General features: G+C 44.3%; 1 protein-coding gene across 1 annotated transcript in view; it reads right to left on the reverse strand.

Annotated features, from left to right (window-relative positions):
* Positions 1–14,347, reverse strand: part of HSDL2 (hydroxysteroid dehydrogenase like 2) — a 184,853-nt gene that overhangs the window by 156,685 nt on the left and 13,821 nt on the right. Inside the window, exon 3 of the mRNA XM_069238664.1 lies at positions 1,264–1,362. Coding sequence (XP_069094765.1) covers positions 1,264–1,362 — 99 coding nt within the window. The remainder of the gene's footprint in view (positions 1–1,263; positions 1,363–14,347) is intronic.

The raw sequence follows: 14,347 nt of genomic DNA on the forward strand, positions 1-14,347 counted from the left end.
AAATCAGACTGCTCCGTGCCAAGCTACCGGGGGGTATGCACAGGTTATCTTTGGTTTGTAACTTACTTGCCCGATTAGAGTGGTAGGTTCTGCTTGGCTGAGGTTCATACTCTAGCCAACCAGAAACCCAATTTCTAACAAAGAAGTTCCATTTGAATTCTGCAATAGGGTGGTAATGTTTGGTGTTACTTGGGCAGGGACCTCCCCTGTTGCAGGGAGCTTTAGATGAATGCAAACACTGGACCAACATAGAACCAGAATAAGTCTCTGCATATGTGGCAATGAAGAATGCTAGAATGGGATCAATAGTCCTTCCCAGTTTCGCATTTCTCAGTAGTGGGAAGATTAAGTTAGGCTTGATGTGGAAAAGAAGCTTCTCATGCGCTCATGTGGATTAGTGTGTCTCTTAGGGGGACTGCTCATACTTTCTGTAATGCTTAGAAAGATCATTTGTTGAAGATCTGCTAAGTCAATAGAGGTTGTCTGTTCACTGGATATGTGTGATAGCTTTCTTTGTGAATGAGGAACAGAAGGATGAATGTGAATAGATTTCAAAGATGTTATGTTGAAGCGGAGTCACCTAGAATATGGAAGTTTTAGAGAAGGTGGAAAAAATAATTCATGTATGTGTCTGGCAACATGATTTCCACAGCTAAGTATAATGTATCAAACAGGATTGTTGACTCTTCCCCAAACTGAAGAACACAGACTAAAGGGGGTCGGTGACAATACATTTTTCTGCCCCAGATGGATTTTGGAACACATGAACTTATGAGAGTAGCTCAGAACAAGACTGGGAAAAGGATGAAGACACATGTGAATGTACAGCATACAGCACCAGACTCTTGGATCTGTGTCAAAAAGCATTGATGATAATTCTATGTATAATAGATTAATTTCACAGCTCAGGTCTAAACTGGTTATAAGAAAAAAATAACTGTGGGGTGAGACATGTAAAGGAAACATGAGGTCAACTAACATGGAAAGGCTGATTATGGATTGAGTACCCTTATTGGTTGTAGCAATTGGACGCTTTTTGTTTTGGAACTATTTGGTAGTGATGACTGAAAAAGTAAGAAACTAAGGAATTGATCTAACATAAAATACCATAGAACACTTACAAACGACAACTAAAGCAATTGAAAATGAATATGCACGATTCCACTGGCTTGCTATGAATACTATGTATGCACAATAATAATGTTTAAACATAAAAGGCCATCAATCAAAAGACGTACCCATGGCATAAACAAACAACTTTACCTCCAAAGGTCTTCACAGCTTGGTCAACAGCATCACTGACTTGTTGCTCATCTCTCACATCAACAATGCAAGGTAAGGCTTTTCCTCCTGCTGCTACAACTTATCATTGACAAAATAAAAAAAACGCATTAATCAAATTTTTTAAGAAAAGATTTTTAAGCAGTAAATGCAAATGTACTAAAAGATAAAGAATTTCATTCAGCGGGATAAACTTGAGAGACAGGCCAATAGATGAATAGTAGGCCTTCTCCAACTCAATAAATTCATATTTCAGCCAGGAACAATAAGCGTTATCAAACAAATTAAGTTTCAGTGGTACAAAACGTGAAACATTGGTGCAGTTAAAAATCATTTACATTTCATTAACAAAGAGAGTATTTTTATTGTATTACTTCAATTACAAACCAGTCACCATTGATGCACAGGTCTGTTATCACCTTAAAGTCCCACCACACAAGCAGTTAAAAGACTGGTTGGAAAAGAACAGAAACTCTAGTCCTTTCAATCTTTCAATTTCCGAGTCAAAGAAGGAAGGGCAGGGTCAGATCTCATCTGGGAGGAGGTGGACGACAGGTCAAACAAGGGCTACTGGGCACAAACTGTGGAGGGTGAGGGCTTTTGACACTGATATTGTCCTTCAATGGCACAGCAACTGAGCCAAGTACATAGTTTTTGCACTTGACTCAGGATTGTAAGGAAGAGGAGTCAAAGGCATCTCAGGGAGGTAGTGTGGGGTGCAAGAGCTCAGAACTTAACAGTCACCCAACAGACACAGTAACAGATTGTCCTACACATTGCTCATCTGTTAGTTAAAATAAAGTACATTAATCACAAAGCAAAATGATATACTACATAGCACAGTTAAGGTTATCAGTAACACGGTTTTACACCATTTTGTGATCTTCAGTGAGGTGCTACAACCCTCTTGGTACCACCCCTTCCGCATCTGGAGTACTCTAGAATCTACAATGGAATGTTGATAGCATGGGCCTAGGCATGAATTAAGCAGAGGCGCAGTTAACTCAAAGGTATCCCAATGCTTTGATGTGCACAACAGTTCAGTTTATTTTCAACAACTGAAGCTCACCCAGTAAAAGTCCCAAGTTCATACACCAGAGTTCTTCTGCTTTCTCAGTCTCTCTTTCAACTCCTAGTTAGGCCAAGCGTATACCATGTTACTGTGGATTCCTATGTTACTGTAGGTGAGCGTTCAGAAACCCCACTCCTGGGGCAGTGGCTCACGTACTGCAGGTACCGCCGGGATGACCTGACTCAGAACTTGACAGCTGGGTGCAATCAATACAGCAGGCTCACATAGCAGTACTCATGTTCGGCAGTAACAGCTTTCCTTGGGCCATGTGCCGATGGGGCACTTGGAATGGTAGGTGTGGCCTCCGAGCCAGTAGTCAGACGGTGGGTGTCTTCATCAGTTGCAGCCTCCAGGGCCAAACACAGTCATTCTCATTGGTGGCGACAAGGAATCTTTTATTCCGAAATCAGCAACTGCAGCACCAGTGTCTCAGGAGCACAGCAGCAAAACAATCACACCATAACACCTGGTAATTCCAGGTCTTCAGGTAGCTGACAGCAAGAACTGCTGGGGGAAGATTAGGAATTCACTCCACAAACGGTCACCCCAGGCTTCACTCCCTTTTAGTTATCTGCTTCCAGTGGTTGTTACTCATTCTGGGAACAAATTGAGCTTCTCCTCCTAGACAGTCTCTCCTTCTGGAGGGCCAGGAACACACCTTACTGCTCTCTCAGGCAGGGGGAAGAGGAAGACACTCTGCTTATCCAGCAGAAAGCAGAGACTTCAGATGATGTCCCCTCTCCGATGGAAGGCTGCCCTTCATGCAGACATCCACCTCGGTCACAAAGCAGTCCTTCGAGCACTCTGGGGAGCACTCCCTTACTAACTCATGAAGAACTTGCAATTAGGCCACAGTGAGTAGGTTTGGATACTCATCTTCCAGACAGGGGATGTGGATCCACTGTTCAGAACTGGTTTGAGTTGTCTCTTTTGAATGTCCACTCACCGGCCACAGGGATGCAATCAACATACCTCCACTGTCTGGGGAAGCTGTAGCCACCCTCCAATTTGTAACATGCTAAACTAGGGTCAATCCAAAAGTGATTGAACTGGCCCCAGTACTCAGATTCTCACAACAAAGTCCTCCTACCATTACACATTCACAGCACATACACACATGTGACATACACAAGGAACTTAAGTGCAAGGATTTAGGGCTCTCATAACAGCCTACTGTACACTGGAGAAGGGTCAATAGAATGCACTCTTGCAGAGAAATGGTCTGGTCACACTAATGCCATGCCAGCTGTGAGGTGCACACTTTGTGCACTCCTCCAGGTCTCAGACAAGAGTATGGGCCTTGCATTACCAGAGACAGGCCTAGGCCTCTGTGCACTTGCTAGATTAGCGTGCCAGGTTCAAACAAACAGTAAGGATACCAGTTACATATCTAGTCGGTTTCTCGTGTCAAGAGCACACACCTGTTTACCATGAGGGGGAACTCCTGTCATAACAGGATGAGTTTTTTTTTTCTTAAACACAATACAGTGTAAGCAAGGTTTAAAATTAAGTGTAGCCTGCAGAAACTGCTGACTGATTATATGGATTGCGATATGATAATCGGAATAACATTGCATAGAAGTGGAATGAAGAAAATCTTTTTTGCAGCAATTTTCTTGGATATAAAACTCCAAAGCAGCATTTAAATCGGTGTGCAGCAAATTAAGGAATTGGGATTTTCTAAGAGCAGCCAAACTTTTCACGCAGTGAACTGACCAGGGCTCTTTCGCAGTGGAGTAAAATGGTAATGATAATTGTCATTCAGCACACAGGCTTTCCTGAGCATTTAACTCCTACAGGCACACTCTTTTCAGGACAAGGTGTCTTGATCTCTCCAAGACAGTTTGATGAATACAAGACAGTGCCCAACAAAGTGCCCCACTGCAGCAAAGGGATTAAGTCTCTTACCCACTCATGGCCACCCTCAGGTTGTGGGGGCTTCTTTTTGCACATGGCTCTATTGTGGCCACAAACATTTATTTGCCAAACCCAGCACAGTTAAAATATGCCCAGTATTAGCGTTTGTTTGAAAAGGCCGCAAACCTTACCAAAATATTGCTGATTCCGCCAAAACCTCATGAAATTTGAGGTACTGTGAGAATTGGTGGCCATCTTGGGTAGAAACTTACTATTTAAGCAAACTCCAGCACACCAAGAAGTTTGGGCATCTTGTGGTATTTATATGTCATGTTCCAGACAGAAGAGGACCTCCAGTGAGTACAAGTGTCTTTGGACATCACCTCTCAAATTACTCCAGAAACCAAAGGATCTGCTAAGAGGTGATAACTCAAATCTACATAGGGTAAACCAGAACCTTGGTACCAAAAAGCCTGGTTTTAAAAAACCTTGTGCTAAGATTATTGTGAGAAAAGAGACGAATTTCGGGCAGCAAAAATCTGATTTCAGAACCCTGGTCAAAGAAATCAAATATAGTACTGACGGCTTTCCGCCTTGAGGCAGTTTTGGTGGAGTGTTTGAAGTAACGGGAGAAAATGACTGTTGATCAAGTCACCTAGACTCTCGAACTCCGATGGCAAATTAGCTTCTGCGAGATTTTTCAAATTGTGAAAGAACGGAGACTACTACAGATTCTCTGTCACTTTGTGAATCACTTACCACCAACTTTACAGATAAAATGAATACCCTCTGCAACTAAGTTTCCATCTCCTGTTATGCCGAAGTCTATTACATTTCACTGAATACATTCTCAAGAGGAATTGAGAGTTTACCTCCTGTCACACAAATAAAATTGTTTCTTAGTACATTTGGTGAAATCAGGATCCTCTCAGGGCCCATGCCCTGACAATCTTCTCACTCGTCACAGACACTATAGGCCCCAATCTCAGTCTTCTCAGCAGTATCACGCTTTCTTATGCCACAGTCCTTCTTGACCAGAAAATGTCTATCTTAACCTGCTAAAAGCTTTGAAGTTCTTTTGACACTATTTACCATAATAACCTCGGTCTCCTCTTCAGGTGAATCAAATGGGAACATAAGACCAGTCTCTCAATTGGCTTAAATATTTCCTCTCGTATTTTTCTCCATTGCAATCATCCTTCAAACTTCACACTTTGTCAATCTTTCTTTTATGTCTACGTTCACCGTTTGGCCTTGCTGTCAAGAAGCTGTTTAAAGCAGTCAGTCATCCTCTCTCACATGGGCTACTGCAACTCTCTTTACCTTCACCTCCCAGCACTCAACAGCTGCAGCGTATTCACAATATGGCTGCTCATCTTTTCTCCGCCTACTTGCATGCTCACCCATACTCTCTCATCTTAAGCTACTTGCTGGCCGGAAAAGTCCTCCGCAAAGTAAGAGACGTGTACCCTTGTCACAAGTGCTCAACTGTACTGTTGCCTGGATCCCTAATGCAGATGTATTGTCATAGGGGAACAGGAATCGTTCTTGTGCGTCATAACATAGGCCTATGTCATGGATTGTGGTCATGTTAGTCCGAAGAAGTCACCCTAAGTGCTACCCTCATAGTGGTGGAAGGATACTGCCTTCACCAGGAGATAAGCAGCACAAGCCTGGAGGTGGCAGCATACAGTGTAGTGATCAGTAGTAGTGAATGGGTCCTTTTTATCCTCTGTCAGTGGAGCGAGGCCTACAGGCTCTCACCTTTTTAAAAGGTTAAACTGCTGTGTGCTTAACTCAACTTTGGCCTAAATAAGTAGATGTGAAAGTGCTGACCAGCGCAGGTGTAGTGCCTCTGCGCTGGATATATGTGTGCTAGGGAAGGATATAAAACAGGGATAGAGCAGTACTGCGCAGTATAGGTATGGTTAATGCATGTACTGAATGTATGTAAGGCTGTTGGGATACAGTATATGAGAGATGGATCGCTGTGCCGTGCATGTACAAGAAAAGCAATGCTGAATGTATGTGTGCTTGTGTGAAGTACAATACATGAAGTGTAAAGTGCTGTGCAGCAAACAGGGTGAAGGTGTGTGCTCCCACTTAAATATCACACCCTGGTACAAAGCAGAAAGGCTGCAGTGCTGAACAGTGCACGGAGATTGCATGTGTGTGCTGGATGTATTTTTGCCTGTAATTGTACAACGCATGGAAGAAACAGTGCTGTGCGTTAAGTGTGCTATGAATGCACAATGATTGCTAAAGCACCTGGAGTGGTACATTACATGGAGGACCCTGGGTTTCATTCTGGGAAGACCTGAGGAGTAGAGGAATCCCACCAGGCAAGATTTGTGTATTGTTGCACTCCTGTGAGAGGGTGGGATACAGTGGAGGAAGGGATTCTTCCTTTACGCCTCGAAAGGTTGCTCTTTGATTCAGTGATAGATCACAAGGAAGGGGCCAGGACACATCTCAGGAAGGGGGATGGGGCAGATAATGGAATCAAAGAGTAGTGCTGGGAGCACAGGATTAACTGTTTGATGTATGTATCACGATGGCTAACATCCATATGTAAACTCGTTATTCTCATGAACTGAATTGTGGGTCAATCAGGAGTCCTGTCTGTTGTGACAGACACCCTTTATGAGGAAAGAAGAAAAAGAAAGATGACCACTTCAAAAGAAGCAGAACCGCACCATAAAACTTTAAAGACTCAGACCCAAAATCACATTTGGTGCTATAAAAAGGGAAGTATGAGACCCAAATGTTTGTCATCTGCCAAGCAGCCACACGGGCTGTATGAGTAGGGGGAAGCTCTACAAAACTTGTGCTGAAATCAGGGATGGAAGCAAAGACCTGCTAGTCTCCCTGCTGGGTATGAGGACATCTCCCAGGATACCAAGATCACCTGCCCTGAAGCCTGGAGCGTTATCTCTTGCCTGATTGCCAAGACCAGTGTACCCTGTGAGGGAAAGGAGAGCATTGGAGGAAGCAAGGTGCAGTAGGTAGCCGTGCACAAGGATTCCCTGAGAAAGTGCGAGGCTGTGCACCAATCAAGTTGATGCCCGTGTGCGGTATCAGGTCTGGGACCCCCCCCATATGCCAGGAGAGGGCAGCCTTGTTCGGAGCCATGGCAGAAACGCTGTGTGGGAAGCACCAGGCCTGCATCACCACACCACGGTGATCCCATATGCCAGAATGGATCACTGGTGAACTGATTTTGGGCCAGAATTGTGGGACTTGTGACTCCTGAAATTACCAACCCTCTATGCTAGAAGTGGCTGCCACAGTGAGGGCAATCACATAAGGAGAGTCTGCGCCCGGATTGCGAGTATCACGGCAACTCCATATGCCAGGGCTGACTGCTAGTACCACTTTGGCCCAGGGTTTGGGTCGCCGCCTGTACTGAAGGAATACTACTGTGACAAAAGAGTCAAGCTTGCATGCTATGGTCTGCAGTTGATGGATTACCCGATGATCAACAGGACGTGCCAAGACTCTCATACCCTTGTTGGCTCTCCGGTCAGGAGCCAGAGAATCACACCAGCATGCCCTACCCCCACCACACAACTAAGGGGTTTTGCCATGACACCACAAGTGGCCCGACTTTGCCACACAGGATCAGGACTCGTGAGTGCCAGAGGAGAGGGCATTTGCTGCACTGCTGAACTTGACCTTTGGGGCCCCAGAGGACTTGCTGCTAATGGTGCAGCGACACCATAGACACTTTTGACTAATTCCTAAAAGAGTCAAAAGGGAGAACTTTTGCGTATGGCCTAATAGTTTGCATTTCCTGGATGCGGCCACCAGTGAATTGAGAATAACCTCAAACAAGTCACACGAAGGGCAGGACAAGGGATTTGCCTGAGAATAGCAAGAACCCCGATCTCAAGAGGGACTCTGTTATTGTTTCTGAATGTTGCATGCCTTTGCATGTGTAGAGGTACAGATAAAATACTTATTTTTGTCTATAAAAGCTAGTATTGGACTGGACTTTGCTTTATTGTTTGCACTTTGAATTATGAGTCGTGTTCACTGAACGGTATCTACCTGCCCCGTAGGGAGCCTTGACTGCTCAGTCACAGGTGCTACTGAGTGTCAAGTGCATAAGGGATACTTCACCAAGTTGTTCAAGATCCATAGTACGTCTTGCCCCGGGATATCAAAAGTAGAAGGTCTCAACCACCACGGTTTTGGCCAGTAGCCCCTGCATGCCCCATCGGGTTTTCCTGACAACTGTAAGAGCCCCGACCTCAAGGGGGACTCATTTATTGCTTCTGAATGTTGCATACGTAGAATTGCAAATAAAATACTTATTTTGTCAATAAAGGTTAGTATTGAACTGGGCATTGATTTACTGTTCACAGTGTTTGCACTTTGAATTAATTATGAGTCTTGTTCACTGACCTGTATCTACCTCCCCCTCGAGGGAGCCTTGACTGCTCAGCCACAGCTACTACTGAGAGTCAAGTGCAAAAGGGATATTTGACCCCGTTGCTCAAATCCAAAGTAAGTCTTGCCCTGGGACATAAAAAGTAGAAGGTTTCAACTACCATGGTTAGGCCCAGGAGCCCCTGCATGCCCTATGGCCCTCTGAAAGTGGTTCCGACACTGCTTCTCTGGCTCCATGTAGCAAAGTCAGCCATGATCAAAGCTCTCTGTACTTGTCATTGCATCACCCACCATGTCCATCTCACACTCTTTTCTCTTCTGGCAAACTTTTGCAGGTTGCTAAAATCAGTTGGGTGGGAGCTCCAATTTTCTAGATGCAAAATATTGCCATTCCCTTCCTAGGGATATTAGCTTTCTCTTGAAAGATCGGGCCTTCTGTAAACCTGTGAAAACAAGGCTTTTCTCTATGTCTAGTACGTTTGTTTATGTTCCTTGGTTTCCCTAAGCGCAATAAGACCTTTTTGGGTGGGTGGGGTAGTCATTAGGTCCTTACGTGTCTCCCAGAACCAATGCTCGACCCAGCTTGCATTAGTATCTGAGAGAAAACAGGAACCAAACGTTTTCCTTGGTGAGTCTTGTGTTATTTCTATTCAGCACCAAATATTTCTTCACTGGGTCCAGGTTGTAAAGCACGCTACTCACCCGCTAGGGTCTCAAGGTGCTGATTTTGGGAAGGACTGCTACTGCTCGAATAGCCAGGTCTTGAGGCGTTTCCTGAAGGTCAGGAGGTCCTGGGTCTGGGCGGGGAGGGTGTTCCAGGTCTTGGCGGTGAGGTGGGAAAAGGATCTGCCGCGGGCTGTTGTTCGATGGATGCGAGGGACGGCGGCCAGGGCGAGGTTGGCAGAGCGGAGTTGGTGGGTGGGAGTGTGGAAGGTGAGTCGCTCATTGAGGTAGGCAGGGCCCGTGTTGTGAAGGCTTTGTGGGCGTGGATGAGGAGTTTGAAGGTGATCCTCTTGGTGACGGGAAGCCAGTGTAGGTCTCTGAGGCGGGCTGAGATGTGGTTGCGGCGTGGGATGTTAAGGATGAGGCGTGCGGAGGCGTTCTGTATATGTTGTAGTTTCTTCTGGAGCTTTGCTGTGGTTCCTGCATAGAGCACGTTTCCGTAGTCCAATCTGCTGCTGATGATGGTGTGAGTGACCGTCCTTCTGGTTCCGGTGGGGATCCATCTGAAAATCATGTCAAGCATGCAGAGGGTGTTGAAGCAGGAAGATGAGTCGGCGTTGACTTGCTGGGTCATGGTGAGCGATGAGTCTAGGATGAAACCTAGATTGCAGAGCAGTTGGGGCCAAGGATGAGGATCTCTGTCTTGACTGAGTTAAGTTAGAGGCGGCTCTTCTCCATCCGGTTGGCGATGGCATGCAGTCCATCAAGGAGGTTGGTTTTGGCGGTGGCGGGGTCCTTGGTGAGTGAGAGGATCAGCTGGGTGTCGTGAGCGTAGGAGACGATGTTGAGGTTGTGGGATCGGACGATGTTGGCGAGCGGTGCCATGTAGATGTTAAAAGGGTTGGGCTGAGAGAAGATCCTTGAGGAACACCGCAGATGGCCTTGGTGGCTTCCGACAGGAAGGGAGGGAGGCAGACTGAGTTCTGCCGGAGAAAAAGAATGCGATCCAGTCCAGGGCTTTGTGGTGGATTCTGGCATCGTAGAGGCAAGTTCAGACGGTGTGGTGGCAGACTGTGTCAAAGGCAGCCGAGAGGTCCAGGAGGATGAGGGCCACGGTTTCGCCTTTGTAGAGCATGGTCCCGATGTCGTCGGTTGTGGCGATGAGGGTGGTCTCGGTGCTGTGGTTCCTACGGAATCCAGATTGGGAGATGTCCAGCGTGTTGTTGTCCTCCAGGAAGCGGGTCAGTTGGCCGTTAACGATCTTCTGTAGTCTAGTAAGTGGGAAATCATGGGTATCTAGCAAGAAATGTATTTCCCAGATGAATGCACTGCGGATTTCTTTACACAATTATCAAGGACTGAAAACTATAATGGAATGACTATCTGAAAAAGGCAACTTGGGTACATGGTAACTGAAACTGGATTTCACAGCAGGTCTTTCCGTCACCTTAGAATTCAGTGTCCCCTTCACATCAGTTGCTTATTTCCTTTGTACAACCTTACACTCCAGTCTTTTGCCCTGCTTTAGCCAGATGGATTAAAAAGATAATATCCGAAGCAGGCACTGATATATCTATCTTTGGAGCTAATTTCGTTAGAGGAGCAATGGCTTCTAAGTCTTTTAATGTGGGTGCCCATTTTGAAGACATTCGCATGGCTGGTTGATCTTCAGACTAAATTTTTAAATTCTACTAGAAACCAGTAAGTTCATTGATTGTTTAAAAGTCTCTAGATTGTATAATTTGAGGCCCCAGTCCAAACAGATTCAAACTTTCTATAGAATTTGTGGACAAAAAATTTCAATTTTGTTAAGGACTAGAAGGCAAAGGTTATCTCACCCTTATAGTAGTATGTTAAATTATGGTATTAGGTTTTATTAATTTTGCCTGCTATATTCAATCAACCTTCCTATGATGTAGAGTGCTACTTGAGTTCAGGTTTTTCTTAGATGTGTGTTTTGTCTGAGTTTCAAATTAAAAGCAAGTATAATTTCCAAAGACAAAACTTCTGGATGACCTTGGAGCCTCGCATCAAGAAGGACATTTTAGTTTTATGGTCACCTCAATGCTGATTGCATCATTTGTTTCACTTATGGGATTTGCAGTTCTCTGTATTCCTGGGTGTAGTATTTTGTCTCATGAATATGTTGTGTTCTATTATATGTTTACATGACTACTGAGAATACAAGAAGTGAAATGAAGGCTGCGCAATCTTTGCCTTCAAGTCCTTAAGAGGACAAGAATTGAAAATTCTTGTTCACAAATGCTATAAAATGTTCAATTCTACTCTGCAACTGAGGACACAATACAACAATGCTTCCGAACTTCAGCAGTGCACACTGGATAACAGTTTGAACATCAAAGCAGAGATGGAAAACCTTGAGAATGTTACAAGTACAACCAAAGTGAAGTTATCAAAACCCTACCTAACCTAAAACAGAAGGACAGTCAGAACATAATGGAGAAGGCAACAACAAAACTTGACGAGGCACAGGAAGAGTGGGAGCTAACAATGAATGTGAAAACGTTTAGGATGCCAGAATGAGAGCTGACCCTTAAGATCTGTGGTGGGGAAAGGGCACACTGCCACTGGTGATAAGATCACAGGACTGTTAGGATAAAACTACTGTGTGCTGAAATTGAATATAAGGGCAAAGAAAAGCCTTTTCTGCTACGTTGTATTTTCCAACCTGTGGCTAAGGCCCTTGTTCGGAAACATTCCTTTCTAGAAATCAAATAAAATCTTCGGAAGATGAACATTCTGCCTGCTCTTTCATGTAGGAAAACTGAAGGTAGAGGTAGAAAACCATTATCTTTGTCCAGGAACAGTCAGCAACAGAAGTAGAAAATAAAGCACAGATTCCTAGGTGTGATGAATGCTTGATTGAGAGTCACATGAGGAAGGTGGTTTAGATATGTGCTGTGTGGAAGCTACTGAGTTTTCGGCATCTAGGGGAAGGATCGTTTCAAGGATCATCTTTGATGTTGATGAAAAGTGAATTTATTTCCTTGGTCACTTTTACTCTCCATTAGTTAACCCGCTAGAGGACATCAGCATTTATTATTTGAACGAGACAGTTCCAAAAATAAAAATATAGTTAATACAGAGCATTTCAGACTTCTGTAAACAGAATGTTACAGGGATTACTGATTGTGCTGGTGAAGTCACACATTTCTTTAAGTGTTGTACCTGCTAGTAAAAGATCTAAAAAATGTGGTATGTTATTTGAGATTTATTATCTACAGTCCAAAATCATACAGAGGAACCAGGAAAACTGATCACTTTTAATAATGCCATTTAAAAAACAATTATAGAGTTAAGTAGAGTCACATTGTATGGGCCAGAATTTCATGCTTACTCAAGATAGCATACGCTGTTCACATACAAAAGATACAAAAACATCTAGATGCGATAACTGAACTGCCTTATCGTAGGTGAGTGAGTAAAATTTAAATTGAGAAGATTTGATCTCTGTGTTGGTACATGGACTGGTACTATCCTAGTGCTACATTAAGGCAAAGTAGTTTATCATGGCATACCTGGTGGCAAAAGGTACATGGGAGGAGGGCAGAGTGAAGGGGTCCTACTGGTCAAAATGGTGATGAACTGAAGCCATTCTTGGGGCCACTTTTCACTCGTGCCAGATTGTGTTCAGTTTGCCAGTGACAAACTAAAGACGGGAAGGAGCAAAAAATGTCTATGGTACCACACATTCCAATGGTCATCAAGAAGAGAAGGGTAGATCTGGTATTTCATGGTTACTGAGGTCCAGGATGCGTAATGTTTGACAAAAAGCATTATTCTTTGAACAGGGTATGGAAGTCTCTGAAGAGAACTCCAATAGCTTAGTATTGGGGGCTGAAACCTGTAGGTCAACCCCTGGAGCAGATTAACACCCATCAAGTTAGCAAGCTTAATTGTCAAAATGGCTTATGTAGAGGTGATACCTTCTTAAATCATTGTCACTTGATCCCACTGGAAGACCAACTGAAGCTGCTAACTCTTCCCTACAAGCAGAGTCAGGACAACTTCTGGTATGCAGCAAGTCGTCATGCAACCCTTGATCAAATATATGTCGAAAAATTACATGCCAAATAGCTGAAAAATAAACTGGTGAATGACATATTGGGGAGTGGGGGTGCAAAAACACTTATCGGTAGCATGACTACTCAAGAATTGGACGCTGACTGAAAACACAGATAGCGACAAAATATTCAAAAACGTTGCAATTTAAGGGATCTAAGTGAATGCCATGGGGTTAGAGCCCCAAACCCTCAACAAGCTATGCCTGCAGGGGAATATGATCCAAGAGGGCAGGCATTGCATTAGCGACCTGCCTCAATATCTCTAATCTTCCTAAGCAGACGTGGACAGGCACTTTGCCAGCCAACCTGTCCCTCTGCTGGAACCTTGAGGTGCCATCAAGGGTAATGCTTGTCCCCATCAGCCACACCACTGTCTGGGACTGGAAGTATATGATTTATTTTCCCACACTATGTCTGCCATCTACTTGTGCCCTTCATAAGGAACACTGCACAGATATTCTTTGGCATCATGCTAAATGGGGTTCCGATGAAGGGTTGTTGTAGCCCCCCACACCACAGGGACTTGGATTACATCCTTAGCCTGGGCTACTCCTTGTGGAAAAAACAGGTTCTTCACAGTTTGCAGAATCTAAAGTCTGAGTGAGATCAAACAAGCGAGTGGAGTATTTATGCTGAATGTTGGCATACTGAGTGCCCTAGGCTTTGTTGTTGCTGCATGGACCTCTAAACTGCTGATGAATCTCAATCAACTGATAAGCAGAGAGGTACACAGCAGCTGCTTTGAAGGTTTGAATAACAATTATTCTCAAAAGAGGGGAATGTTGCAAGTGCAACAAGAGACCAGAGCGTGGGGCACCCTCGATGTGGCTGCTGGCTGTTTAGCATATCCTGTGGATTAAGCTTTCAATTGACATGAGAGCACAAACTGGAACCATAGAATAGAGGAGGTGACCCTTTGCACTATTTGATGATGTTCCCTTAGAAACGGTTTGTCTTCAACTTCTATATGTATGCAGTGTACTGTGCACTCCGGATG

The sequence above is a fragment of the Pleurodeles waltl genome, chromosome 1_2 (genome assembly GCF_031143425.1).
Source record: "Pleurodeles waltl isolate 20211129_DDA chromosome 1_2, aPleWal1.hap1.20221129, whole genome shotgun sequence".
Classification (NCBI taxonomy): Eukaryota; Metazoa; Chordata; class Amphibia; order Caudata; family Salamandridae; genus Pleurodeles; species Pleurodeles waltl.